This window comes from Cuculus canorus, chromosome 33, assembly GCF_017976375.1.
Source record: "Cuculus canorus isolate bCucCan1 chromosome 33, bCucCan1.pri, whole genome shotgun sequence".
In the NCBI taxonomy this organism is placed as follows: Eukaryota; Metazoa; Chordata; class Aves; order Cuculiformes; family Cuculidae; genus Cuculus; species Cuculus canorus.
The window spans coordinates 976,173-1,004,093 of NC_071433.1; the positions used below are offsets into that span (position 1 = coordinate 976,173).

The 27,921-nt window shown below is 55.4% G+C and overlaps 1 protein-coding gene across 1 annotated transcript; it reads right to left on the reverse strand.

Moving 5' to 3' along the window:
• Positions 1-590: 590 nt before the first annotated feature.
• SYT3 (synaptotagmin 3) lies at positions 591-27,921 on the reverse strand. The gene is made up of 9 exons (XM_054052332.1): positions 27,824-27,921; positions 25,886-25,966; positions 21,252-21,371; positions 19,767-20,274; positions 10,876-10,996; positions 9,454-9,625; positions 3,896-4,025; positions 1,753-1,831; positions 591-773 (listed from the first exon to the last, which is right to left on the reverse strand). The coding sequence occupies exons 3-8, from the start codon at positions 21,272-21,274 to the stop codon at positions 1,754-1,756; spliced, it is 1,032 nt and encodes a 343-aa protein (XP_053908307.1). The 5' UTR covers positions 21,275-21,371; positions 25,886-25,966; positions 27,824-27,921; the 3' UTR covers positions 591-773; position 1,753.

Here is a 27,921-nt window from a genome sequence, read left to right on the forward strand (position 1 = left end):
TTTGGGGGGTCCCTTTTCTTGGGTCCCTTTTTGGGGGGTCCCTTTTTTTGGGGATCCCTTTTTTGTGGGGTCCCCTTTAGTGGGGGTCCCTTTTGGGGGTCTCTTTTTTTGGGGATCCCTTTTGGGGGGTCCCTTTTGGAGGGGTCTCTTTTGGGGGTCCCTATTTTGGGGGGGTCCCTTTTTTGGGGGGGTCCCTTTTTGTTGGGTCCCTTTTTGGGGGTCCCTTTTTTTGGGGATCCCTTTTTTGTGGGGGTCCCTTTTGGGGGGTTCCCTTTTTTGGAGGGGTCCCTTTTGGGGGGTCCCTTTTTTAGGGGTGTTCCCTTTTTTGCGGGTCCCGTTTTGGGGGGGTCCCTTTTGGGGGTTCCCTTTTGGGGGGGTCTCTTTTGGGGGGGCCCTTTTTTGAGGGATCCCTTTTTTGTGGGGGTCCCCTTTAGTGGGGGTCCCTTTTGGGGGTTCCCTTTTGAGGGGTCCCTTTTGGAGGGGTTTCTTTTGGGGGGTCCCTTTTTTGGGGGGGTCCTTTTGGGGGAGGTCCCTTTTGGGGGTCCCCTTTTGGGGGGTCCCTTTTGGGGGGGGTCCCTTTTTGTGGGTTCCCTTTTTTGGGGGGGTCCCTTTTTTGGGGGGTCCCTACTTTTGGGGGTCCCTATTTCTGGGGGGGCCCTATTTTTTGGGGGGGTCTCTTTTTGGGGGGGCCCCCCCAACCTCATTGGGGGTTCACAGTGGGGGGGGGGCCCCTATGGCTTCGATGTTGGGGTCCCCCCCGGCCTGGGCAGAGCCTGTGGGAGAGAGGGGTGAGCGTCCCAGTATGGCCCAGTGCCTCCCAGTATAGACCAGTAACCCCCCCCATAGAGCCCAGTGCCTCCCAGTATGGCCCAGTGCCTCCCAGTATAGACCAGTAACCCCCCCCCATAGAGCCCAGTGCCTCCCAGTATGGCCCAGTGCCTCCCAGTATAGACCAGTAACCCCCCCATAGAGCCCAGTGCCCCCCCAATAGACCCCAGTGCCCTCCCAGTATGGACCAGTGACTCCCAGTATAGACCAGTAACCCCCCCATAGAGCCCAGTCCCCTCCCAGTATGGCCCAGTGACTCCCAGTATGGCGCAGTGCCCTCCCAGTATGGCCCAGTGGAGTCCCGGTGAAGCCTGAGTCCCTTCCCAGTTCCTCCCAGTTCCTCCCAGTCCCTCCCAGTCCCCTCCCAGTCCCCCCTAATCCCCTCCCAGTCCCTCCCAGTCCATCCCAGTGCCCTCCCAATCCCTCCCAGTCCCTTCCCAGTCCCTCCCAATCCCCTCCCAGTCCCTCCCAGTCCCTTCCCAGTCCCTCCCAGTGCCATCCCAGTCCCTTCCCAGTTCCTCCCAGTCCCTCCCAATCCCCTCCCAATCCCCTCCCAGTCCCTTCCAGTCCCTCCCAGTGCCATCCCAGTCCCTCCCAGTTCCTTCCCAGTCCCTCCCCAGTGCCTCCCAGTCCCTCCCAGTGCCATCCCAGTCCCTCCCAGTCCATCCCAGTGCCCTCCCAATCCCTCCCAGTCCCTTCCCAGTCCCTCCCAATCCCCTTCCAGCTCCCTCCCAGTCCCTCTCAGCCCCCTCCCAGTCCCTCCCAGTCCCTCCCAGTGCCATCCCAGTCCCTCCCAGTCCCTCTCAGCCCCCTCCCAGTCCCTCCCAGTCCCCTCCCAGTCCCTCCCAGTGGCTCCCAGTCCCTCCCAGTCCCTCCCAGTGGCTCCCAGTGGCTCCCAGTGCCTCCCAGTGCTCCCAGTCCCACCTCACTGGTCGGTCGCTCCCAGTGGTTCCAGTACAGCCGTGGGTTTCTCTCGCGCCCCTTTGGGCACCAACGCCTTCTCCTGCGCACCAGGGTTCGCACCGATAGGGGACTGGGAGGGACTGGGAGGGCACTGGGAGGGACTGGGATGGCACTGGGAGGGACTGGGAGGGGACTGGGAGGGACTGGGAGGGACTGGGATGGCACTGGGAGGGACTGGGAGGGGACTGGGAGGGACTGGGAGCACTGGGAGGGACTGGGGGGAACTGGGAGGGACTGGGAGGGACTGGGAGGGGACTGGGAGGGACTGGGGGGGAACTGGGAGGGACTGGGAGGGGATTGTGGGGAACTGGGAGGGACTGGAATGGCACTGGGAGCACTGGGAAAGGCTCCAGTAGGGCCTGAGGGGGCACTGGGAGGGACTGGGAGGGAATGGGGGGAACTGGGAGGGACTGGAATGGCACTGGGAGGGACTGGGAGCACTGGGAGAGGCTCCAGTAGGGCCTGGGGGGGCACTGGGAGGGACTGGGGGGCACTGGGAGGCAATGGGGGGCACTGGGAGGGACTGGAATGGAACTGGGAGGGAATGGGGGGGCACTGGGAGGGACTGGGAGGGACTGGGAGGGACTGGGGGGAACTGGGAGGGACTGGAATGGAACTGGGAGGGACTGGGGGGCACTGGGAGGGACTGGAATGGAACTGGGAGGGACTGGGGGGGCACTGGGAGGGACTGGGATGCACTGGGAGGGACTGGGGGGGCACTGGGAGGGACTGGGATGGCACTGGGAGGGACTGGGAGCACTGGGAGAGGCTCCAGTAGGGCCTAGGGGGGCACTGGGAGGGACTGGGGGGCACTGGGAGGCAATGGGGGGCACTGGGAGGGACTGGGGAGGAACTGGGAGGGAATGGGGGGGCACTGGGAGGGACTGGGAGGGACTGGGAGGGACTGGGGAGGAACTGGGAGGGAATGGGGGGCACTGGGAGGGACTGGGGGGAACTGGGAGGGAATGGGGGGCACTGGGAGGGACTGGAATGGAACTGGGAGGGACTGGGGGGAACTGAGAGGGACTGGGGGGAACTGGGAGGGAATGGGGGGCACTGGGAGGGACTGGAATGGAACTGGGAGGGACTGGGGGGAACTGGTAGGGAATGGGGGGCACTGGGAGGGACTGGAATGGAACTGGGAGGGACTGGGAGGGCACTGGGAGGGACTGGGATGCACTGGGAGGGACTGGGGGGGCACTGGGAGGGACTGGGATGGCACTGGAAGGGACTGGGAGCACTGGGAGAGGCTCCAGTAGGGCCTGGGGGGGCACTGGGAGGGACTGGGGGGCACTGGGAGGCAATGGGGGGCACTGGGAGGGACTGGGGGGGCACTGGGAGGGAATGGGGGGGCACTGGGAGGGACTGGGGGGCACCTATGGATTCTGGGGGGCACCTATGGGTGGGGAGGCCTTTAGGGGGCACCTATGGATATTGGGGTGCACCCATGGGTGGGAGGGGTTCTGGGGGTCCCCCCTGGGTGTTGGGGGGCACCTATGGGTGGGGAGGGCTTTAGGGGGCACCTATGGATTCTGGGGGGCACCTATGGGCGGGAGGGGGTTCTGGGGGGTCCCCCCGGGTTTTGGGGTGCACCCCTGGATGTTGGGGTGCACCTACAGGTGGAGGGTGTCCCATAGATTCCAGTGGGCACCTATGGGTGGGGAGGGCTTTAGGGGACACCTATGGATTCTGGGGGGCACCTATGGGTGGGAGGGGGTTCTGGGGTCCCCCCTGGGTTTTGGGGTGCCCCCCTGGATGTTGGGGTGCACCTACAGATGTTGGGTGTCCCATAGATTCCAGTGGACACCCATGGGTGGGGAGGGCTTTAGGGGGCACCTATGGATTCTGGGGGTCACCTATGGGCGGGAGGGGGTTCTGGGGGTCCCCCTGGGTTTTGGGGTGCCCCCTCGGTTTTGGGGTGCCCCCCTGGATGTTGGGGGGCACCCATGAGTGTTGGGTGTCCCATAGATTCCAGTGCACCCCTATGGGTGGGGAGGGCTTTAGGGGGCACCTATGGATTCTGGGGGGCTCCTATGGGCGGGAGGGGGTTCTGGGGGTCCCCCCCGGGTTTTGGGGTCCCCCCTGGGTTTTGGGGTGCTCTGACCTCGACGAGGGTGTGCCAGTGCTCGATGGGTTTGCGCGGGTTGGCCAACATCTGCGCCCAATGCTCGCGGCCGCGGCCGTCGGCGTCGCTGCCCACGCGGCAAAGGCCGATGACCTCGTTGTGCCCAATGCTGCCGGGAACGGCACCCATGGCACCCACGGGGCACCCACGGCACCCATGGGACCCATAGGGCACCCATGGGACCCATAGAGCACCCATAGAACCCATGGGAACCATAGAACCCATAGGGGACCCTATAGCACCCATGCGAACCATAGAACCCATTGGGACTCATAGGGGACCCATAGCACCCATGGGACCCATAGAGCACCCATGGGACCCATAGGGCACCCATGGGAACCATAGAACCCATAGGGGACCCAGAGCACCCATGGGACTCATAGAGCACCCATAGAACCCATAGGAACCATAGAGCACCCATGGGAACCATAGAACCCATGGGACTCATAGGGGACCCATAGCACCCATGGGATCTATAGAGCACCCATGGGAACCATAGAACCCATAGGGGTCCCATAGCACCCATGGGATCTATAGAGCACCCATGGGAACCACAGAGCACCCATGCAACCCATGGGACCCATAGAGCACCCATAGCACCCATGGGACTCATAGGGGACCCATAGCACCCATGGGAACCATAGAACCCATTGGGGACCCAGAGCACCCATGGGAACCATAGAGCACCCATGGGATCCATAGAGCACCCATGGGAACCATAGAACCCATAGGGGACCCTATAGCACCCATGGGATCCACAGGGCACCCACAGCACCCATGGGAACCATAGAACCCATAGGGGACCCATAGCACCCATGGGACTCATAGAGCACCCACAGAACCCATGGGAACCATAGAGCACCCATGGGACTCATAGGGGACCCATAGCACCCATGGGAACCATAGAGCACCCATGGGATCCACAGGGCACCCATAGAACCCATGGGAACCATAGAACCCATAGCACCCATGGGAACCAGAGGGCACCCATGGGAACCATAGAACCCATAGGGGACCCAGAGCACCCATGGGATCCAGAGGGCACCCATGGGAACCATAGAGCCCATAGGGGACCCACAGCACCCATGGGAACCATAGAACCCATTGGGACTCATAGGGGACCCAGAGCACCCATGGGACCCATAGAGCACCCATGGGAACCATAGAACCCATTGGGACTCATAGGGGACCCATAGCACCCATGGGAACCAGAGGGCATCCATTGCACCCATAGGGGACCCAGAGCATCCATGGGACCCATAGGGCACCCATGGGACCCACAGGGCACCCACGGCACCCATGGGACCCATAGAGCACCCATGGGAACCATAGAACCCATTGGGACTCATAGGGGACCCATAGCACCCATGGGAACCATAGAACCCATAGGGCACCCACAGCACCCATGGGACTCATAGAGCACCCATAGAACCCATGGGAACCATAGCAGACCCATAGCACCCATAGCACCCATGGGACCCATAGAGCACCCACGGCACCCACAGGGCATCCATGGGACCCACAGGGCACCCACAGCACCAATGGGACCCATAGAGCACCCATAGAACCCATGGGAATCATAGAACCCATAGGGGACCCACAGCACCCATGGGACCCATGGGATCCATAGAGCACCCATGGGAACCATAGAACCCATAGGGGACCCTATAGCACCCATGGGAACCATAGAACCCATTGGGACTCATAGGGGACCCATAGCACCCATGGGAACCATAGAGCACCCATGGGAACCATAGAACCCATTGAGACTCATAAGGGACCCATAGCACCCATGGGATCCATAGAGCACCCACAGCACCCATGGGATCCATAGAGCACCCATAGAACCCATGGGAACCATAGAGCACCCATGGGAACCATAGAACCCATGGGACTCATAGGGGACCCATAGCACCCATGGGAACCATAGAGCACCCATGGGATCCACAGGGCATCCACAGCACCCATGGGATCCACAGAGCACCCATAGCACCCATGGGATCCATAGAGCACCCATGGGAACCATAGAACCCATAGGGGACCCTATAGCACCCATGCGAACCATAGAACCCATTGGGACTCATAGGGGACCCATAGCACCCATGGGACCCATAGAGCACCCATGGGAACCATAGAACCCATTGGGACTCATAGGGGACCCATAGCACCCATGGGATCCATAGAGCACCCACAGCACCCATGGGATCCATAGAGCACCCATAGAACCCATGGGAACCATAGAGCACCCATGGGAACCATAGAACCCATGGGACTCATAGGGGACCCATAGCACCCATGGGAACCATAGAGCACCCATGGGATCCACAGGGCATCCACAACACCCATGGGATCCACAGAGCACCCATAGCACCCATGGGATCCATAGAGCACCCATGGGAACCATAGAACCCATAGGGGACCCTATAGCACCCATGGGAACCATAGAACCCATTGGGACTCATAGGGGACCCATAGCACCCATGGGACTCATAGAGCACCCATGGGAACCATAGAACCCATTGGGACTCATAGGGGACCCATAGCACCCATGGGATCCATAGAGCACCCATGGGATCCACAGGGCATCCACAGCACCCATGGGACCCATAGAGCACCCATAGAACCCACAGGGGACCCATAGCACCCATGGGAACCATAGAACCCATAGGGGACCTATAGCACCCATGGGACTCATAGGGGACCCAGAGCACCCATGGGATCTATAGAGCACCCATGGGAACCAGAGGGCACCCACAGCACCCATGGGACCCATAGAGCACCCATGGGAATCATAGAACCCATGGGACTCATAGGGGACCCATAGCACCCATGGGATCCATAGAGCACCCATAGAACCCATGGGACCCATAGAGCACCCATAGAACCCATGGGACTCATAGGGGACCCATAGCACCCATGGGATCTATAGAGCACCCATGGGATCCATAGAGCACCCATGGGACCCATAGAACCCATAGGGGACCCTATAGCACCCATGGGAACCATAGAACCCATAGGGGACCCACAGCACCCATGGGACCCATGGGATCCATAGAGCACCCATGGGAACCATAGAACCCATAGGGGACCCTATAGCACCCATGGGAACCATAGAACCCATTGGGACTCATAGGGGACCCATAGCACCCATGGGAACCATAGAGCACCCATGGGAACCATAGAACCCATTGAGACTCATAAGGGACCCATAGCACCCATGGGATCCATAGAGCACCCACAGCACCCATGGGATCCATAGAGCACCCATAGAACCCATGGGAACCATAGAGCACCCATGGGAACCATAGAACCCATGGGACTCATAGGGGACCCATAGCACCCATGGGAACCATAGAGCACCCATGGGATCCACAGGGCATCCACAGCACCCATGGGATCCACAGAGCACCCATAGCACCCATGGGATCCATAGAGCACCCATGGGAACCATAGAACCCATAGGGGACCCTATAGCACCCATGGGAACCATAGAACCCATTGGGACTCATAGGGGACCCATAGCACCCATGGGACCCATAGAGCACCCATGGGAACCATAGAACCCATTGGGACTCATAGGGGACCCATAGCACCCATGGGACTCATAGAGCACCCATGGGAACCATAGAACCCATTGGGACTCATAGGGGACCCATAGCACCCATGGGATCCACAGGGCATCCACAGCACCCATGGGACCCATAGAGCACCCATAGAACCCACAGGGGACCCATAGCACCCATGGGAACCATAGAACCCATAGGGGACCTATAGCACCCATGGGACTCATAGGGGACCCAGAGCACCCATGGGATCTATAGAGCACCCATGGGAACCAGAGGGCACCCATAGGACCCATAGAACCCATAGGGGACCCAGAGCTCCCATGGGACCCACAGAGCACCCATGGGAACCAGAGGGCACCCATGGGACCCATAGAACCCATTGGGACTCATAGGGGACCCAGAGCACCCATAGGATCCATAGAGCACCCATGGGACCCATAGAACCCATAGGGAACCCAGAGCACCCATGGGATCTATAGAGCACCCATGGGAACCAGAGGGCACCCATGGGACCCATAGAACCCATAGGGGACCCAGAGCACCCATGGGACTCATAGGGGACCCAGAGCACCCATGGGATCCAGAGGGCACCCATGGGACCCATAGAGCACCCATGGGATCCATAGAAGCCATGGGACTCATAGGGGACCCATAGGGGACCCAGAGCACCCATGGGAACCATAGCAGTCCCATAGCACCCATGGGACCCAGAGGGCACCCAGAGCACCCATGGGATCCATAGGGCACCCATAGCACTCATAGGGGACCCATAGCACCCATAGCACCCATGGGATCCAGAGGGCACCCAGAGCACCTATGGGACCCATAGAGCACCCATAGCACTCATAGGGGACCCAGAGCACCCATGGGACCCATAGGGGACCCATAGCACCCATGGGACCCATAGGGCACCCATGGGACCCATAGAGCGACCCATAAGTGGTCTCTCAGCCCCATAAATAGTTGACGCCGGCGATGGTGGTTCCCACTCTCGTGCAACGCCCTTCGCATGAGGGCTCCTCCACTGCCCCCCAAGTGCCCCCTCAGCCCCATAACTGATCTCTCCGCCCCATAAGTGATCTCTCAGCCCCACAAGTGGCTTCTCAGCCCCATAACTCACCATTTGTAGTCAATGACGGTGATGGTGGTTCCCACTCGCGTGCAACGCCCTTCGCACGAGGGCTCTCCCACTGCCCCCCAAGTGCCCCCTTTGCCCCATAACTGATCTCTCAGCCCCATAAGTGATCTCTCAGCCCCACAAGTGGCCTCTCAGCCCCATAAATAGTTGATGTGGGCGATGGTGGTTCCCACTCTCGTGCAACGCCCTTCGCACGAGGGCTCCCCCACTGCCCCCCAAGTGCCCCCTTTGCCCCTCTCAGCCCCACAAGTGATCTCTCAGCCCCATAAGCGGTCTCTCAGCCCCACAAGTGGCTTCTCAGCCCCATAAATAGTTGACGCCGGCGATGGTGGTTCCCACTCTCGTGCAACGCCCTTCGCACGAGGGCTCCTCCACTGCCCCCCAAGTGCCCCCTCAGCCCCATAACTGATCTCTCAGCCCCATAAGTGATCTCTCAGCCCCATAAGTGGTCTCTCAGCCCCATAACTGATCTCTCAGCCCCACAAGTGGCCTCTCAGCCCCATAAATAGTTGACGCCGGCGATGGTGGTTCCCACTCTCGTGCAACGCCCTTCGCACGAGGGCTCTCCCACTGCCCCCCAAGTGCCCCCTCAGCCCCATAACTGATCTCTCAGCCCCATAAGCGGTCTCTCAGCCCCATAAGTGATCTCTCAGCCCCACAAGTGGTCTCTCAGCCCCATAAATAGTTGATGCGGGCGATGGTGGTTCCCACTCTCGTGCAACGCCCTTCGCACGAGGGCTCTCCCACTGCCCCCCAAGTGCCCCCTTTGCCCCTCTCAGCCCCACAAGTGGGTTCTGAGCCCCACAAGTGTGGGTCGGCGCCCCCCAACTCACCAGTCGTAGTCGACGACGGCGATGGTGATGCTGACGTGGTTCACGCTCTCGTGCGGAACGTCGAACACGAGGGCTTCGTTGTAGCTCGGGTTCAGAGTGTTCTTCTTGATGGAGGTTTTGCGCTTCTTCAGGCGCCGCCCGTCGGCCATGAGGGACGCCTTCACGTAGGGGTCTGCGGGCGACCCACAGCGACCCATAGCGACCCATAGCGACCCATAGAGAACCCATAGAGACCAATAGAGAACACATAGAGACCCATAGAGACCCATAGAGACCCCATAGAGACCCATAGAGACCCATAGAGAGCCATAGAGAACCCACAGAGACCCATAGGGACCCATAGGGACCCATAGAGACCCATAGGGACCCATAGAGACCCCATAGAGACCCATAGAGACCCCATAGAGACCATAGAGACCCATAGAGAGCCATAGAGACCCATAGAGACCTATAGAGACCCATAGAGAGCCATAGAGAGCCATAGGGACCCATAGAGACCCATAGAGACCCATAGGGACCCATAGAGAGCCATAGAGAGCCATAGAGAGCCATAGAGACCCATAGAGACCCATAGAGAGCCCATAGAGACCCATAGAGACCCATAGGGACCCATAGAGAACCATAGAGACCCACAGAGACCCATAGAGACCCATAGAGACCCATAGAGAGCCCATAGAGACCCATAGCGACCCATAGAGACCCATAGAGAGCCATAGAGACCCATAACCCCCCAAGTCCCCCCCAATCCACCATTGAGGTCAACGATGACCACGTCGGAGATGTTGATGGTGGTCACCATGAGGTCCATGGCCCCATAACCCCATGTCCTCCTGTCCCCCCATGTCCCCCCATGTCCCCATGTCCCCCCATGTCCCCCCATGTCCCCCACATCCCCCCATGTCCTCCTGTCCCCCCATAACCCCCCAAGTCCCCCCCAATCCACCACTGAGGTCAACGATGCCCAAGTTGGAGATGTTGATGGTGGTCACCACCACCTTCATGGCCCCATAACCCCATGTCCTCCTGTCCCCCCATGTCCCCCCATGTCCCCCCATGTCCCCCCATAACCCCCCATCTCCTCCTGTCCCCCCATAACCCCCCAAGTCCCCTCCAATCAACCATTGAGGTCAACGATGCCCAAGTCGGAGATGTTGATGATGGTCACCATGAGGTTCATGGCCCCATAACCCCATGTCCTCCTGTCCCCCCATGTCCCCACGTCCCCCCATGTCCCCCCACACCCCCCCATGTCCCTCCTGTCCCCCCATAACCCCCCAAGTCCCCCCCAATCCACCATTGAGGTCAACGATGCCCAAGTTGGAGATGTTGATGATGGCCACCATGAGGTTTGTGGCCCCATAACCCCATGTCCTCCTGTCCCCCCCATGTCCCCCCGTGTCCCCACGTCCCCCCATGTCCCACCCGAGTAGCCGGTGAGGTCCATGGCGCGTAGGTTGGAGGCGCGGATGACGGTGACCGTCAGGCGTCCGGCGGTCGGCAGATAACACAGCGAGAAGTTCACCTCTCCCAGATCGGCCTTCTCCTGCCCAGAGGGGACAATGTCACCACCGGAGGGGACAACGCTCCCTCCACACCTCCACGGACCTCAGGTGACCCCTCAAGCCAAGATGGCCCCGCGTTGTCCCTCCTGAGGTCCCTCAACCTCCATAATGTCATCCATGGACGTTCCTCAACCTCCATAATGTCATCCATTGACGTTCCTCAACCTCCATAATGTCATCCATTGATGTCCCTCAACCTCCATAATGTCATCCATGGACATTCCTCAACCTCCATAATGTCATTGATGTCCCTCAACCTCCATAATGTCATCCATTGACGTTCCTCAACCTCCATAATGTCATCCATTGATGTCCCTCAACCTCCATAATGTCATCCATTGACGTCCCTCAACCTCCATAATGTCATCCATTGACGTTCCTCAACCTCCATAATGTCATCCATTGACGTTCCTCAACCTCCATAATGTCATCCATGGATGTCCCTCAACCTCCATAATGTCATCCATTGACGTTCCTCAACCTCCACAACGTCATTGATGTCCCTCAACCTCCATAATGTCATCCATTGATGTCCCTCAACCTCCATAATGTCATCCATTGATGTCCCTCAACCTCCATAATGTCATCCATTGACGTTCCTCAACCTCCATAATGTCATCCATTGACGTCCCTCAACCTCCATAATGTCATCCATTGATGTCCCTCAACCTCCATAATGTCATCCATGGACGTCCCTCAACCTCCATAATGTCATCCATAGACGTCCCTCAACCTCCATAATGTCATCCATGGACGTCCCTCAACCTCCACAATGTCATCCATTGACGTTCCTCAACCTCCATAATGTCATTGATGTCCCTCAACCTCCATAATGTCATCCATTGACGTCCCTCAACCTCCATAATGTCATCCATGGACGCCCCTCAACCTCCATAATGTCATCCATTGACGCCCCTCAACCTCCATAATGTCATCCATTGACGTTCCTCAACCTCCATAATGTCATCCATTGATGTTCCTCAACCTCCATAATGTCATCCATGGACGTCCCTCAACCTCCATAATGTCATCCATTGTCGTCCCTCAACCTCCATAATGTCATCCATTGATGTCCCTCAACCTCCATAATGTCATCCATTGAGTCCCTCAACCTCCATAATGTCATCCATTGACGCCCCTCAACCTCCATAATGTCATCCATTGATGTCCCTCAACCTCCATAATGTCATCCATGGACGTTCCTCAACCTCCACAACGTCATTGATGTCCCTCAACCTCCATAATGTCATCCATTGACGTTCCTCAACCTCCACAACGTCATTGATGTCCCTCAACCTCCATAATATCATCCATTGACGTCCCTCAACCTCCATAATGTCATCCATTGGCGCCCCTCAACCTCCATAATGTCATCCATTGACGTCCCTCAACCTCCATAATGTCATCCATTGAGTTCCTCAACCTCCATAATGTCATCCATTGACGTCCCTCAACCTCCACAACGTCATTGATGTCCCTCAACCTCCATAATGTCATCCATTGACGTCCCTCAACCTCCATAATGTCATCCATTGACGCCCCTCAACCTCCATAATGTCATCCATTGACGTCCCTCAACCTCCACAACGTCATTGATGTCCCTCAACCTCCATAATGTCATCCATGGACGTTCCTCAACCTCCACAACGTCATTGATGTCCCTCAACCTCCATAATGTCATCCATTGAGTCCCTCAACCTCCATAATGTCATCCATTGATGTTCCTCAACCTCCATAATGTCATCCATTGACGTTCCTCAACCTCCATAATGTCATCCATTGACGTCCCTCAACCTCCATAATGTCATCCATTGACGTTCCTCAACCTCCATAATGTCATCCATGGACGTTCCTCAACCTCCATAATGTCATCCATTGACGTCCCTCAACCTCCACAATGTCATTGATGTCCCTCAACCTCCATAATGTCATCCATGGACGTCCCTCAACCTCCATAATGTCATCCATTGAGTCCCTCAACCTCCATAATGTCATCCATTGAGTCCCTCAACCTCCATAATGTCATCCATTGACGCCCCTCAACCTCCATAATGTCATCCATTGATGTCCCTCAACCTCCATAATGTCATCCATGGACGTCCCTCAACCTCCATAATGTCATCCATTGACGTTCCTCAACCTCCATAATGTCATCCATTGACGCCCCTCAACCTCCATAATGTCATCCATTGATGTCCCTCAACCTCCACAACGTCATTAATGTCCCTCAACCTCCATAATGTCATCCATTGACGTCCCTCAACCTCCATAATGTCATCCATTGACGTTCCTCAACCCCCATAATGTCATCCATGGACGTCCCTCAACCTCCATAATGTCATTGACGTCCCTCAACCTCCATAATGTCATCCATTGGCGCCCCTCAACCTCCATAATGTCATCCATTGATGTCCCTCAACCTCCATAATGTCATCCATTGACGTCCCTCAACCTCCATAATGTCATCCATTGACGTCCCTCAACCTCCATAATGTCATCCATTGATGTCCCTCAACCTCCATAATGTCATCCATTGATGTCCCTCAACCTCCATAATGTCATCCATTGACGTCCCTCAACCTCCATAATGTCATCCATTGACGTTCCTCAACCTCCATAATGTCATCCATTGATGTCCCTCAACCTCCATAATGTCATCCATTGAGTCCCTCAACCTCCATAATGTCATCCATTGACGTCCCTCAACCTCCATAATGTCATCCATTGAGTCCCTCAACCTCCATAATGTCATCCATTGACGTCCCTCAACCTCCATAATGTCATCCATTGACGTCCCTCAACCTCCATAATGTCATCCATTGAGTCCCTCAACCTCCATAATGTCATCCATTGACGTCCCTCAACCTCCATAATGTCATCCATGGATGTTCCTCAACCTCCATAATGTCATCCATTGACGTTCCTCAACCTCCATAATGTCATCCATTGACGTCCCTCAACCTCCATAATGTCATCCATTGACGTCCCTCAACCTCCATAATGTCATCCATTGACGTTCCTCAGCCTCCATAATGTCATCCATTGACGTTCCTCAACCTCCACAACGTCATTGATGTCCCTCAACCTCCATAATGTCATCCATTGACGTTCCTCAACCTCCATAATGTCATTGATGTCCCTCAACCTCCATAATGTCATCCATTGACGTTCCTCAACCTCCATAATGTCATTGATGTCCCTCAACCTCCACAATGTCATCCATTGACGTCCCTCAACCTCCATAATGTCATCCATGGACGTTCCTCAACCTCCATAATGTCATCCATTGACGTCCCTCAACCTCCATAATGTCATCCATTGACGTCCCTCAACCTCCATAATGTCATCCATTGACGTTCTTCAACCTCCATAATGTCATCCATGGACGTCCCTCAACCTCCACAACGTCATTGATGTCCCTCAACCTCCATAATGTCATCCATTGACGTTCCTCAACCTCCATAATGTCATCCATGGACGTCCCTCAACCTCCACAACGTCATTGATGTCCCTCAACCTCCATAATGTCATCCATTGACGTCCCTCAACCTCCATAATGTCATCCATGGACGTCCCTCAACCTCCATAATGTCATCCATGGACGTCCCTCAACCTCCACAACGTCATTGATGCCCCTCAACCTCCATAATGTCATCCATGGACGTCCCTCAACCTCCATAATGTCATCCATGGACGTCCCTCAACCTCCATAATGTCATCCATTGACGTTCCTCAACCTCCACAACGTCATTGATGTCCCTCAACCTCCATAATGTCATCCATTGACGTTCCTCAACCTCCATAATGTCATCCATTGATGTCCCTCAACCTCCATAATGTCATCCATTGATGTCCCTCAACCTCCATAATGTCATCCATTGACGTTCCTCAACCTCCATAATGTCATCCATTGATGTCCCTCAACCTCCATAATGTCATCCATTGATGTCCCTCAACCTCCACAACGTCATTGATGTCCCTCAACCTCCATAATGTCATCCATTGACGTCCCTCAACCTCCATAATGTCATCCATTGACGTTCTTCAACCTCCATAATGTCATCCATTGACGTCCCTCAACCTCCATAATGTCATCCATTGACGTTCTTCAACCTCCATAATGTCATCCATTGACGTCCCTCAACCTCCATAATGTCATCCATTGACGTTCCTCAACCTCCATAATGTCATCCATGGACGTCCCTCAACCTCCATAATGTCATCCATGGACGTCCCTCAACCTCCACAACGTCATTGATGTCCCTCAACCTCCATAATGTCATCCATTGACGTCCCTCAACCTCCATAATGTCATCCATGGACGTCCCTCAACCTCCATAATGTCATCCATTGAGTTCCTCAACCTCCATAATGTCATCCATTGACGTCCCTCAACCTCCATAATGTCATCCATTGATGTCCCTCAACCTCCATAATGTCATCCATTGATGTCCCTCAACCTCCATAATGTCATCCATTGACGTCCCTCAACCTCCACAACGTCATTGATGTCCCTCAACCTCCATAATGTCATCCATGGACGTCCCTCAACCTCCATAATGTCATCCATTGACGTCCCTCAACCTCCATAATGTCATCCATTGACGTTCCTCAACCTCCATAATGTCATCCATTGATGTCCCTCAACCTCCATAATGTCATCCATTGATGTCCCTCAACCTCTATAATGTCATCCATTGACGTCCCTCAACCTCCATAATGTCATCCATGGACGTCCCTCAACCTCCATAATGTCATCCATTGACGTCCCTCAACCTCCATAATGTCATCCATTGACGCCCCTCAACCTCCATAATGTCATCCATTGACGCCCCTCAACCTCCATAATGTCATCCGTTGACGTTCCTCAACCTCCATAATGTCATCCATTGATGTCCCTCAACCTCCATAATGTCATCCATTGACGTCCCTCAACCTCCATAATGTCATCCATTGACGTTCCTCAACCTCCATAATGTCATCCATTGACGTTCCTCAACCTCCATAATGTCATCCATTGATGTCCCTCAACCTCCATAATGTCATCCATTGACGTCCCTCAACCTCCATAATGTCATCCATTGACGTTCCTCAACCTCCATAATGTCATCCATTGACGTCCCTCAACCTCCATAATGTCATCCATGGACGTTCCTCAACCTCCACAACGTCATTGACGTACCTCAACCTCCATAATGTCATCCATTGAGTCCCTCAACCTCCATAATGTCATCCATGGACGTTCCTCAACCTCCACAACGTCATTGATGTCCCTCAACCTCCATAATGTCATCCATTGACGTTCCTCAACCTCCATAATGTCATCCATTGACGTCCCTCAACCTCCATAATGTCATCCATTGATGTCCCTCAACCTCCATAATGTCATCCATTGACGTTCCTCAACCTCCATAATGTCATTAATTGACGTTCCTCAACCTCCACAATGTCATTGATGTCCCTCAACCTCCATAATGTCATCCATTGACGTTCCTCAACCTCCATAATGTCATCCATTGACGTCCCTCAACCTCCATAATGTCATCCATTGACGTTCCTCAACCTCCATAATGTCATCCATTGACGTTCCTCAACCTCCATAATGTCATCCATTGACGTCCCTCAACCTCCATAATGTCATCCATTGATGTCCCTCAACCTCCATAATGTCATCCATTGACGTCCCTCAACCTCCATAATGTCATCCATTGACGTTCCTCAACCTCCATAATGTCATCCATGGACGTTCCTCAACCTCCATAATGTCATCCATTGACGTCCCTCAACCTCCATAATGTCATCCATTGACGTTCCTCAACCTCCATAATGTCATCCATTGATGTCCCTCAACCTCCATAATGTCATCCATGGACGTCCCTCAACCTCCATAATGTCATCCATTGATGTCCCTCAACCTCCATAATGTCATCCATTGACGTTCCTCAACCTCCACAACGTCATTGATGTCCCTCAACCTCCATAATGTCATCCATTGATGTCCCTCAACCTCCACAACGTCATTGATGTCCCTCAACCTCCATAATGTCATCCATTGACGTTCCTCAACCTCCATAATGTCATCCATTGACGTTCCTCAACCTCCACAACGTCATTGATGTCCCTCAACCTCCACAACGTCATTGATGTCCCTCAACCTCCATAATGTCATCCATTGACGTCCCTCAACCTCCATAATGTCATTGATGTCCCTCAACCTCCATAATGTCATCCATTGACGTCCCTCAACCTCCATAATGTCATCCATTGACGTTCCTCAACCTCCACAACGTCATTGATGTCCCTCAACCTCCATAATGTCATCCATTGACGTTCCTCAACCTCCATAATGTCATCCATGGACGTCCCTCAACCTCCATAATGTCATCCATTGATGTCCCTCAACCTCCATAATGTCATCCATTGATGTCCCTCAACCTCCATAATGTCATCCATTGATGTCCCTCAACCTCCATAATGTCATCCATTGACGTTCCTCAACCTCCATAATGTCATCCATGGACGTTCCTCAATCTCCATAATGTCATCCATTGATGTCCCTCAACCTCCATAATGTCATTGATGTCCCTCAACCTCCATAATGTCATTGATGTCCCTCAACCTCCATAATGTCATCCATTGACGTTCCTCAACCTCCATAATGTCATCCATTGATGTCCCTCAACCTCCATAATGTCATTGATGTCCCTCAACCTCCATAATGTCATCCATGGACGTCCCTCAACCTCCATAATGTCATCCATGGACGTCCCTCAACCTCCATAATGTCATCCATTGATGTCCCTCAACCTCCATAATGTCATACATTGATGTCCCTCAACCTCCATAATGTCATCCATTGAGTCCCTCAACCTCCATAATGTCATCCATGGACATTCCTCAACCTCCATAATGTCATCCATGGACATTCCTCAACCTCCATAATGTCATCCATTGACGTTCCTCAACCTCCACAACGTCATTGACGTTCCTCAACCTCCATAATGTCATCCATTGACGTTCCTCAACCTCCATAATGTCATTGATGTCCCTCAACCTCCATAATGTCATCCATTGACGTTCCTCAACCTCCACAACATCACTGACGTCCCTCAACCTCCATAATGTCATCCATTGACGTCCCTCAACCTCCATAATGTCATCCATTGACGTCCCTCAACCTCCATAATGTCATCCATTGACGTCCCTCAACCTCCATAATGTCATCCATTGACGTCCCTCAACCTCCATAATGTCATCCATTGACGTTCCTCAACCTCCATAATGTCATCCATTGATGTCCCTCAACCTCCATAATGTCATCCATTGACGTTCCTCAACCTCCATAATGTCATCCATTGATGTCCCTCAACCTCCATAATGTCATCCATTGACGTTCCTCAACCTCCATAATGTCATCCATTGACGTTCCTCAACCTCCATAATGTCATCCATTGACGTTCCTCAACCTCCATAATGTCATCCATGGATGTCCCTCAACCTCCATAATGTCATCCATTGACGTTCCTCAACCTCCATAATGTCATCCATTGATGTCCCTCAACCTCCATAATGTCATCCATTGACGTTCCTCAACCTCCATAATGTCATCCATTGACGTTCCTCAACCTCCATAATGTCATCCATGGACGTCCCTCAACCTCCATAATGTCATCCATTGACGTCCCTCAACCTCCATAATGTCATCCATTGATGTCCCTCAACCTCCATAATGTCATCCATGGACGTCCCTCAACCTCCATAATGTCATCCATTGATGTCCCTCAACCTCCATAATGTCATCCATTGACGTTCCTCAACCTCCACAACGTCATTGATGTCCCTCAACCTCCATAATGTCATCCATTGATGTCCCTCAACCTCCACAACGTCATTGATGTCCCTCAACCTCCATAATGTCATCCATTGACGTTCCTCAACCTCCATAATGTCATCCATTGATGTCCCTCAACCTCCATAATGTCATCCATTGAGTCCCTCAACCTCCATAATGTCATCCATTGACGTTCCTCAACCTCCATAATGTCATCCATTGACGTTCCTCAACCTCCACAACGTCATTGATGTCCCTCAACCTCCATAATGTCATCCATTGATGTTCCTCAACCTCCATAATGTCATCCATTGACGTTCCTCAACCTCCACAACGTCATTGATGTCCCTCAACCTCCATAATGTCATCCATTGAAGTCCCTCAACCTCCACAACGTCATTGATGTCCCTCAACCTCCATAATGTCATCCATTGACGTCCCTCAACCTCCATAATGTCATCCATTGACGTCCCTCAACCTCCATAATGTCATCCATGGACGTCCCTCAACCTCCATAATGTCATCCATTGACGTTCCTCAACCTCCATAATGTCATTGATGTCCCTCAACCTCCATAATGTCATCCATTGACGTCCCTCAACCTCCATAATGTCATCCATTGAAGTCCCTCAACCTCCACAACGTCATTGATGTCCCTCAACCTCCATAATGTCATCCATTGACGCCCCTCAACCTCCATAATGTCATCCATTGAGTCCCTCAACCTCCATAATGTCATCCATTGACGTCCCTCAACCTCCATAATGTCATCCATTGACGTTCCTCAACCTCCATAATGTCATCCATTGACGTTCCTCAACCTCCATAATGTCATCCATTGACGTTCCTCAACCTCCATAATGTCATCCACGGACGTCCCTCAACCCCCACCCCCGATGTCCCTCTCGCCGCCCCCTCACCCCTCCTCCCTCCAGGATATCCCTCCAGATGGGGACATCGGGACCGCGCTCGGCCGCTTCCAGAAGGTTCTCCAGGATGACATTCCCGATGAGGTCATGACGGGAGAAGCGATCGAAGTCGTAGATGGAAAACTGAAGGCGTCGGAGCGGAAGTTCACCGAAAGGGACCCCAAAACTGAAGGTCTCATCAAAGATGGGGTTCAACGTCTTCCGGTGGACCTTCGTCTGGAATTTCTTCTTCCGGTCGGGTAAGAGGTAGATTTTCACGTAAGGATCGGAAAAACCATTGGAATCTTTGGCCGGAAGATCGATGGCGCGAAGGACGCGGACCACCAACTGTTGCGAAGCGTAGGAGTAACGTAAGGAGAAACTGAGGCGACCGCAGGAGGTGGGGAGAGGACCTCCTCGAGCGCCTCCGAGGTCTTCGGAGCCGTAAAGTTCCGGTTGGATTTGACCCAAGAGGGTGGGGTTCTGCTCGGCTTTGTCCTCCGGGAGGGGAAGGGCGGAACTGAGGGAGGGGGAGGAAAAGGGGGGGGGTGGTGAGCATGGAGATGTGGTGGTATCCATTGTGGTGTCTCCATCGTGGTGGCAACCATCCCTGTGTCCCCCAATACCCCCAATGTCCCCCCATATCCCCTCTATATCCCCCCATATCCCCAATGTCCCCCCAATGTCCCCTCTATATCCCCCCAATATCCCCCCAATACCCCCCATTGCCCCCCCATATCCCCTCTATGCCCCCCCAATACCTCCAATGTCCCCCCAATACCCCCCATATCCCCCCAATATCCCCCCATATCCCCTCTATATCCTCCCAATGTCCCCCCAATGTTCCCCAATATCCCCCAAATCCCCCCAATACCCCCCAAAACCCCTCTATATCCCCCAATACCCCCCATATCCCCCCGATGTCCCCCCATATCCGCCCATATCCCCCCCATATCCCCTCTATATCCTCCCAATATCCCCCCAATGTCCCCCCAAATCCCCTCTACATCCCCCCAATGTCCCCCATATCCCCCCAATATCCCCCATATCCCCTCTATATCCCCCCATATCCCCCCAATACCCCCCAAATCCCCCCAATATCCCCCCAATACCCCCCCAATATCCCCCCCCCAATACCCCCCCCCCCCCCTTTCCTTACCTGCCCCCCCCCAGCAGTTGGGAGGTGGCCCTGGTGAGGCTCCCCCCCCCCCCCGCCGCCCCCCCCCCCCCCCCCCCCCCCCATTTCGGGGGGGGTCCCCTGTTGAAGGGGGAGGGGTTGGGCTGTAGTTTGAGGGGTATGGGGGGGGGGACCCCCCAACATTCTCATCGTCGTTCCCCCTTCCGGACACGGTCCCATATCCAAATAAGACCTTTCAAGAGGTGGTTCGGGTCCAGGTTCGGGTAAAGGGTCCCCAAAAAGTACCCCAACTCCTAAACCACCCCCCCCACCCCCCCCACTACTTTGGGGGGGTTCTTTACGGGGGGGGGGAAGGGTACCGCTCCCCCCTTTGTGCCTCCATGGGACCCAACAGAGCTTCCAAGAGACGAAGAGCGACACCCCCAAAAGGACGATCCCGCAGAAGGTGACGATGACGGAGAGGAGACTGACGGAGACCTCTGGGGAGGAGAAAGAAAAGGGGGGGGGGGGGAAAGACACCCCAAAAGTTAAAAGGATAGGGGGGGGACCCCAAAAAGTTTAAGGGGAGGGGGAGAAAAAGGTACCCAAAGAGAACATCATTGTCTTTCGGTGCCATCATCGTCATTTGGTGCCATCACCCTCTTGGGGTACCATCACCTTTTTGGGGTTCCATCACTTTTTTGGGGTTCTATCATCTTTTTTGGGGTCTCATCACCTTTTTTGGGGTCTCAGCACCTTTTTGGGGGTCCCCAAAACTTGGAGGGCCCCAAAACTCGAGGTGGAGGGAGAGAAAAAGGTACCCAAGGAGAACATCATCGTCATTTGGTGCCATCGCCCTCTTGGGGTACCATCACCTTATTGGGGTTCCATCATCTTTTTTGGGGTCTCATCACCTTTTTGGGGTCTCATCACCTTATTGGGGTCTCATCACCTTTTTGGGGGTCCCCAAAACTTGGAGGGCCCCAAAACTTGAGGTGGAGGGAGAGAAAAAGGTACCCAAGGAGAACATCATTGTCCTTTGGTGCCATCACCTTATTGGGGTTCCATCACCCTCTTGGGGTTCCATCACCTTATTGGGGTCTCATCACCTTATTGGGGGTCCCCCAAACTTATTGGGGGGTTGAAAGATGAGGGGGACCCCAAAACTCGAAGGAGGGGGAGATAAAAAGGTACCCAAGGAGAACATCATTGTCCTTTGGTGCCATCACCCTCTTGGGGTACCATCACCTTATTGGGGTTCCATCATCTTTTTTGGGGTTCCATCATCTTTTTGGGGGTCTCATCACCTTTTTTGGGGTCTCAGCACCTTTTTGGGGGTCCCCAAAAGTTGGAGGACCCCAAAACTTGAGGTGGAGGGAGAGAAAAAGGTACCCAAAGAGAACATCATTGTCCTTTGGTGCCATCACTGTCATTTGGTGCCATCACCCTCTTGGGGTTCCATCACCTTTTTGGGGTTCCATCATCTTTTTGGGGTCTCATCACCCTATTGGGGGTCCCCCAAACTTATTGGGGGGCTGAAAGATGAGGGGGACCCCAAAACTCGAAGGAGGATTGAGATAAAAGGTACCCAAAGAGAACATCATCGTCCTTTGGTGCCATCACTCTCTTGGGGTTCCATCACCTCCCACTCCAGATTCACTCCGGTTTGACTCCAGATCCACTCCCACTCCCCATTTCCCCCCTCTCCTGCTCCAGATTGAATCCGGATTCACTCCAGATTGACTTCAGATCCACATTCCCCCCCTCTCCCACTCCAGATTCACTCCGGATCCACTCCCGATCCCCATTCTCCCCCTCTCTCACTCCGATTTGACTCTGGTTTGACTCCGGTTTGACTCCAGATCCACTCCGGATCCCCATTTTCCCCCTCTCCCGCTCCAGATTGACTCCAGATCCCCATTCTCCCTCTCTCCCACTCCAGATTCACTCCGGATCGACTCCAGATTCACTCCAGATCCCCATTTCCCCCCTCTCCCACTCCAGATTCACTCCGGATCGACTCCGGATCGACTCCAGATCCCCATTTCCCCCCTCTCCCACTCCAGATTGACTCCAGATTGACTCCAGTTTGACTCCAGATCCACTCCAGATCCCCATTCTCCCCCTCTCCCACTCCGGATTCACTCCAGATCCACTCCCTCTCCATATTTCCCCCCTCTCTCACTCCTGTTTGACTCCGGATTCACTCCAGATTGACTTCAGATCCACATTTTCCCCCCTCTCCCACTCCGGATTGACTCCAGATCCACTCCCGATCCCCATTCTCCCCCTCTCCCACTCCAGATTGACTCCGGATCCACTCCAGATTCACTCCGGATCCACTCCAGATCCCCATTCTCCCCCTCTCCCACTCCGGTTTGACTCCAGATCCACTCCAGATCCCCATTTCCCCCCTCTCCCACTCCAGATTCACTCCGGATTGACTCCAGATCCACTCTGGATCCCCATTCCCCCCCTCTCCCGCTTTGGATTGACTCCGGATCCACTCCAGATCCCCATTTCCCCCCTCTCCCGCTCCCTCGTGCCCCCCGGTGCCCCCTCACCGCCGTCGTGCGAGCGGGGGTGGCCGCGGTGCCGCAGGAGGTCGGTGAACTCGAGGCACTTTGGGTGTGGGGCGCGGGGGGCGAAGCAGAGCTCCTGCACGAGGCGCAGCGCCCCCCGGCACACGTCCTCCTCGTAGTCCCCCGACATCGCCGCTCCGCGCACGGCCCTCGGGCAAAGCGGTCCACACCCTCGTGCAAAACCCTCGTGCCACGCACGGTTCCCCCCCCCCGTGACCCCCCCGTGCGACGCTTTTGACCCCCTCGTGCAAACCCCTCGTGCGAAGCGTTTGACCCCCTCGTGCGAAACCCTCGTGCGACGCACATCCCCCCTCGTGTGACGCTTTTGACCCCTCTTGTGTCCCCTCGTGCAAAGCGTTTGACCCCCTCTTGTGTCCCCTCGTGCAAACCCTCGTGTGACCCCCCATGTGATGCTTTTGACCCCCTCGTGTGACCCCTCGTGCAAAGCGTTTGACCCCCTCGTGCAACACATGTCCCCCTTCGTGTGACCCCTCGTGCGACACTTGTGACCCCCTCTTGTGTCCCCTCGTGCAAACCCTCATGTGATGCTTTTGACCCCCTCGTGTGACCCCTCGTGCAAACCTTTGTGCAAACCCTCATGTGACCCCTTGTGTGACCCTCGTGCAACACTTGTGACCCCCTCTTGTGACCCCTCGTGCAAAGCGTTTGACCCCCTCATGCAAAACCCTCGTGCGACGCACGGCCCCCCTTATGTGACCCCTTGTGCAAACCCTCGTGTGACACATATGACCCCCTCTTGTGACCCCTCGTGCAACACACATCCCTCTCATGTGACCCCTTGTGCAAACCCTCGTGCAAACCCTCATGTGACCCCTCGTGTGATGCTTTTGACCCCCTCTTGTGACCCCTCGTGCAAACCCTCGTGTGACCCCTTGTGTAACCCCTCGTGCAAAGCGTTTGACCCCCTCGTGCCAAACCCTCGTGCGATGCACGGTTCCCCTCCGTGACCCCCTCGTGCGATGCTTTTGACCCCCTCGTGCAAACCCTCGTGTGACCCCTCATGCAAAGCGTTTGACCCCCTCGTGCGAAACCCTCGTGCGACGCATGGCCCCCCTCATGTGACCCCTTATGTGATGCTTTTGACCCCTCTTGTGTCCCCTCGTGCAAAACCCTCGTGCGACGCACGGCCCCCCCTCATGTGACCCCTCGTGTGATGCTTTTGACCCCTCTTGTGACCCCTCGTGCAAACCCCTCATGTGACCCCTCGTGCAAAGCGTTTGACCCCCTCGTGCGAAACCCTCGTGCAACACATGTCCCCCCTCGTGTGACCCCTTGTGCGACACTTTTGACCCCCTCTTGTGACCTCCTCTTGTGACCCCCTCGTGTGACCCCTCGTGCAAACCCTCATGTGACACATATGACCCCCTCTTGTGACCCCTCGTGCAACACACATCCCCCTCATGTGACCCCTCGTGACTCCTCGTGCAAACCCTCGTGTGACCCCTCATGTGACCCCTTGTGCAAACCCTCGTGCAAACCCTCGTGCAAACCCTCATGTGATGCTTTTGACCCCCTCTTGTGACCCCTCGTGCAAACCCTCGTGTGACACACATCCCCCCTCATGTGACCCCTCGTGCAACACTTGTGACCCCCTCTTGTGACTCCTCGTGCAAACCCTCGTGCGACCCCTCATGCAACACTTGTGACCCCTCTTGTGACCCCTCGTGCAAACCCTTGTGAGACCCCTCACGTGACCCGTCATGACTCCTCATGCAAACCCTCGTGCAACACATATTCCCCCTCGTGCAACCCCTCATGTGACCCCTTGTGTGACCCCTCGTGCAACACTTGTGACCCCTCTTGTGTCCTCTCGTGCAAACCCTTGTGTGACCCCTCGTGCAACACATGACCCCCTCTTGTGACCCCTCTTGTGACCCCTTGTGCAAACCCTCATGTGAACCCTCGTGTGACGCTTTTGACCCCTCGTGTGACCCCTCGTGCAAACCCTCGTGCGACACATATGACCCTCTTGTGTGTCCCCTCGTGTGACCCCTCGTGCAACACATATTCCCCCTCGTGCGACCCCTCATGTGACCCCTTGTGTGACCCCCTCGTGCAACACTTGTGACCCCCTCTTGTGACCCCTCGTGTGAACCCCCGTGCAACACACATCCCCCCTCGTGCGACCCCTCACGTAACCCCTCGTGCAAACCCTCGTGCGACACATATGACCCCCTTGTGTGACCCCTCGTGCAACACTTGTGACCCCCTCTTGTGACCCCTCACGTGACCACTCGTGTAACCCCTCGTGCGACCCCTCGTGCAACACATGTGACCCCCTCTTGTGACCCCTCGTGTAACCCCTTGTGCAAACCCTCGTGCAAAGCGTTTGACCCCTCGTGTGACCCCTCATGACCCCTCGTGCAAACCCTCGTGCAAACCCTCGTGCAAACCCTGGTGCGAGCGCTCACCTCTGCTCAGCGCTGCCTTCGGGGCCGTTGTGCGCGGTGGGGGGGGGGAGGGGCCATGGGGGGCACCGGGAGGGGGAGGGGCTGCGGGGGGAGGGGGAGGGGAGGGGACAACTGTGACATCTGCCCCACAAGTGACCCATAAGTGACCCACAAGTGACCCCTCTGCCCCATAACTGCCCCATAACTGCCCCATAAGTGCTCCCTCTGAGCCCCATAACTGCCCCTCCAGACCCATAATTGCCCCTTCTGCCCCATAAGTGACCCATAAGTGACCCATAACTGCCCCATAAGTGACCCAGAAATGACCCATAAGTGACCCATAACTGCCCCCTCAGCCCCATAACTGCCCCATAACTGCCCCTCCAGACCCATAACTGCCCCATAACTGCTCCCTCAGCCCCATAACTGCCCCATAAGTGCTCCCTCTGAGCCCCATAACTGCCCCTCTGCCCCATAACTGCCCCATAACTGCCCCATAACTGCCCCTCCAGACCCATAACTGCCCCATCTGAGCCCCATAACTGCCCCTCAGCCCCATAACTGCCCCATAAGTGACCCATAACTGCCCCTCAGACCCATAAGTGACCCATAACTGCCCCCTCTGCCCCATAAATGCCCCATAAGTGCTCCCTCTGAGCCCCATAACTGCCCCTCCAGACCCATAATTGCCCCCTCTGCCCCATAACTGCCCCATAAGTGACCCATAACTGCCCCTCAGCCCCATAACTGACCCATAAGTGCTCCCTCTAAGCCCCATAACTGCCCCCTCTGAGCCCCATAACTGCCCCTCCAGACCCATAATTGCCCCCTCTGCCCCATAACTGCTCCCTCAGACCCATAACTGCCCCATAAGTGCTCCCTCTGAGCCCCATAACTGCCCCTCTGCCCCATAACTACCCCATAACTGCCCCCTCAGCCCCATAACTGCCCCATAACTGCCCCTCCAGACGCATAACTACCCCATAACTGCCCCTCCAGACCCATAACTGCCCCCTCTGCCCCATAACTGCCCCCTCAGCCCCATAACAGCCCCATAAGTGACCCATAACTGCCCCTCAGCCCCATAACTGCCCCATAACTGCCCCTCCAGACCCACAAGTGCTCCCTCAGACCCACAAGTGCCCCCTCAGCCCCATCACTGCCCCATAGATCTGAACCCCCATTCCTCTCCCCCCATCTCTGCCCCATAGATCTGAACCCCCATCTCTGCCCCATAGATCTGAACCCCCATTCCTCTCCCCCATCTCTGCCCCATAGATCTGAACCCCCATTCCTCTCCCCCCATCTCTGCCCCATAGATCTGAACCCCCATCTCTGCCCCATAGATCTGAACCCCCATTCCTCTCCCCCCATCTCTGCCCCATAGATCTGAACCCCCATTCCTCTCCCCCATCTCTGCCCCATAGATCTGAACCCCCATTCCTCTCCCCCCATCTCTGCCCCATAGATCTGAACCCCCATTCCTCTCCCCCCATCACTGCCCCATAGATCTGAACCCCCATTCCTCTCCCCCATCTCTGCCCCATAGATCTGAACCCCCATTCCTCTCCCCCCATCTCTGCCCCATAGATCTGAACCCCCATCTCTGCCCCATAGATCTGAACCCCCATTCCTCTCCCCCCATCTCTGCCCCATAGATCTGAACCCCCATTCCTCTCCCCCATCTCTGCCCCACAGATCTGAACCCCCATTCCTCTCCCCCATCTCTGCCCCACAGATCTGAACCCCCATTCCTCTCCCCCATCTCTGCCCCATAGATCTGAACCCCCATTCCTCTCCCCCCATCTCTGCCCCATAGATCTGAACCCCCATTCCTGACCCCCCATCACTGCCCCATAGATCTGAACCCCCATTCCTCTCCCCCCATCTCTGCCCCATAGATCTGAACCCCCAAACCCGACCCCCCCCCCCCCCGGTCCAGGCCGGGCCCGTTCTCACCTGCCGGTTCGGGCCGAGCCGAGCGGAGCCGAACGCGACCCGAACGTCTCCGAGCGGAGCCGAACGTCTCCGAGCGGAGCCGAACCCGAGACGAACGT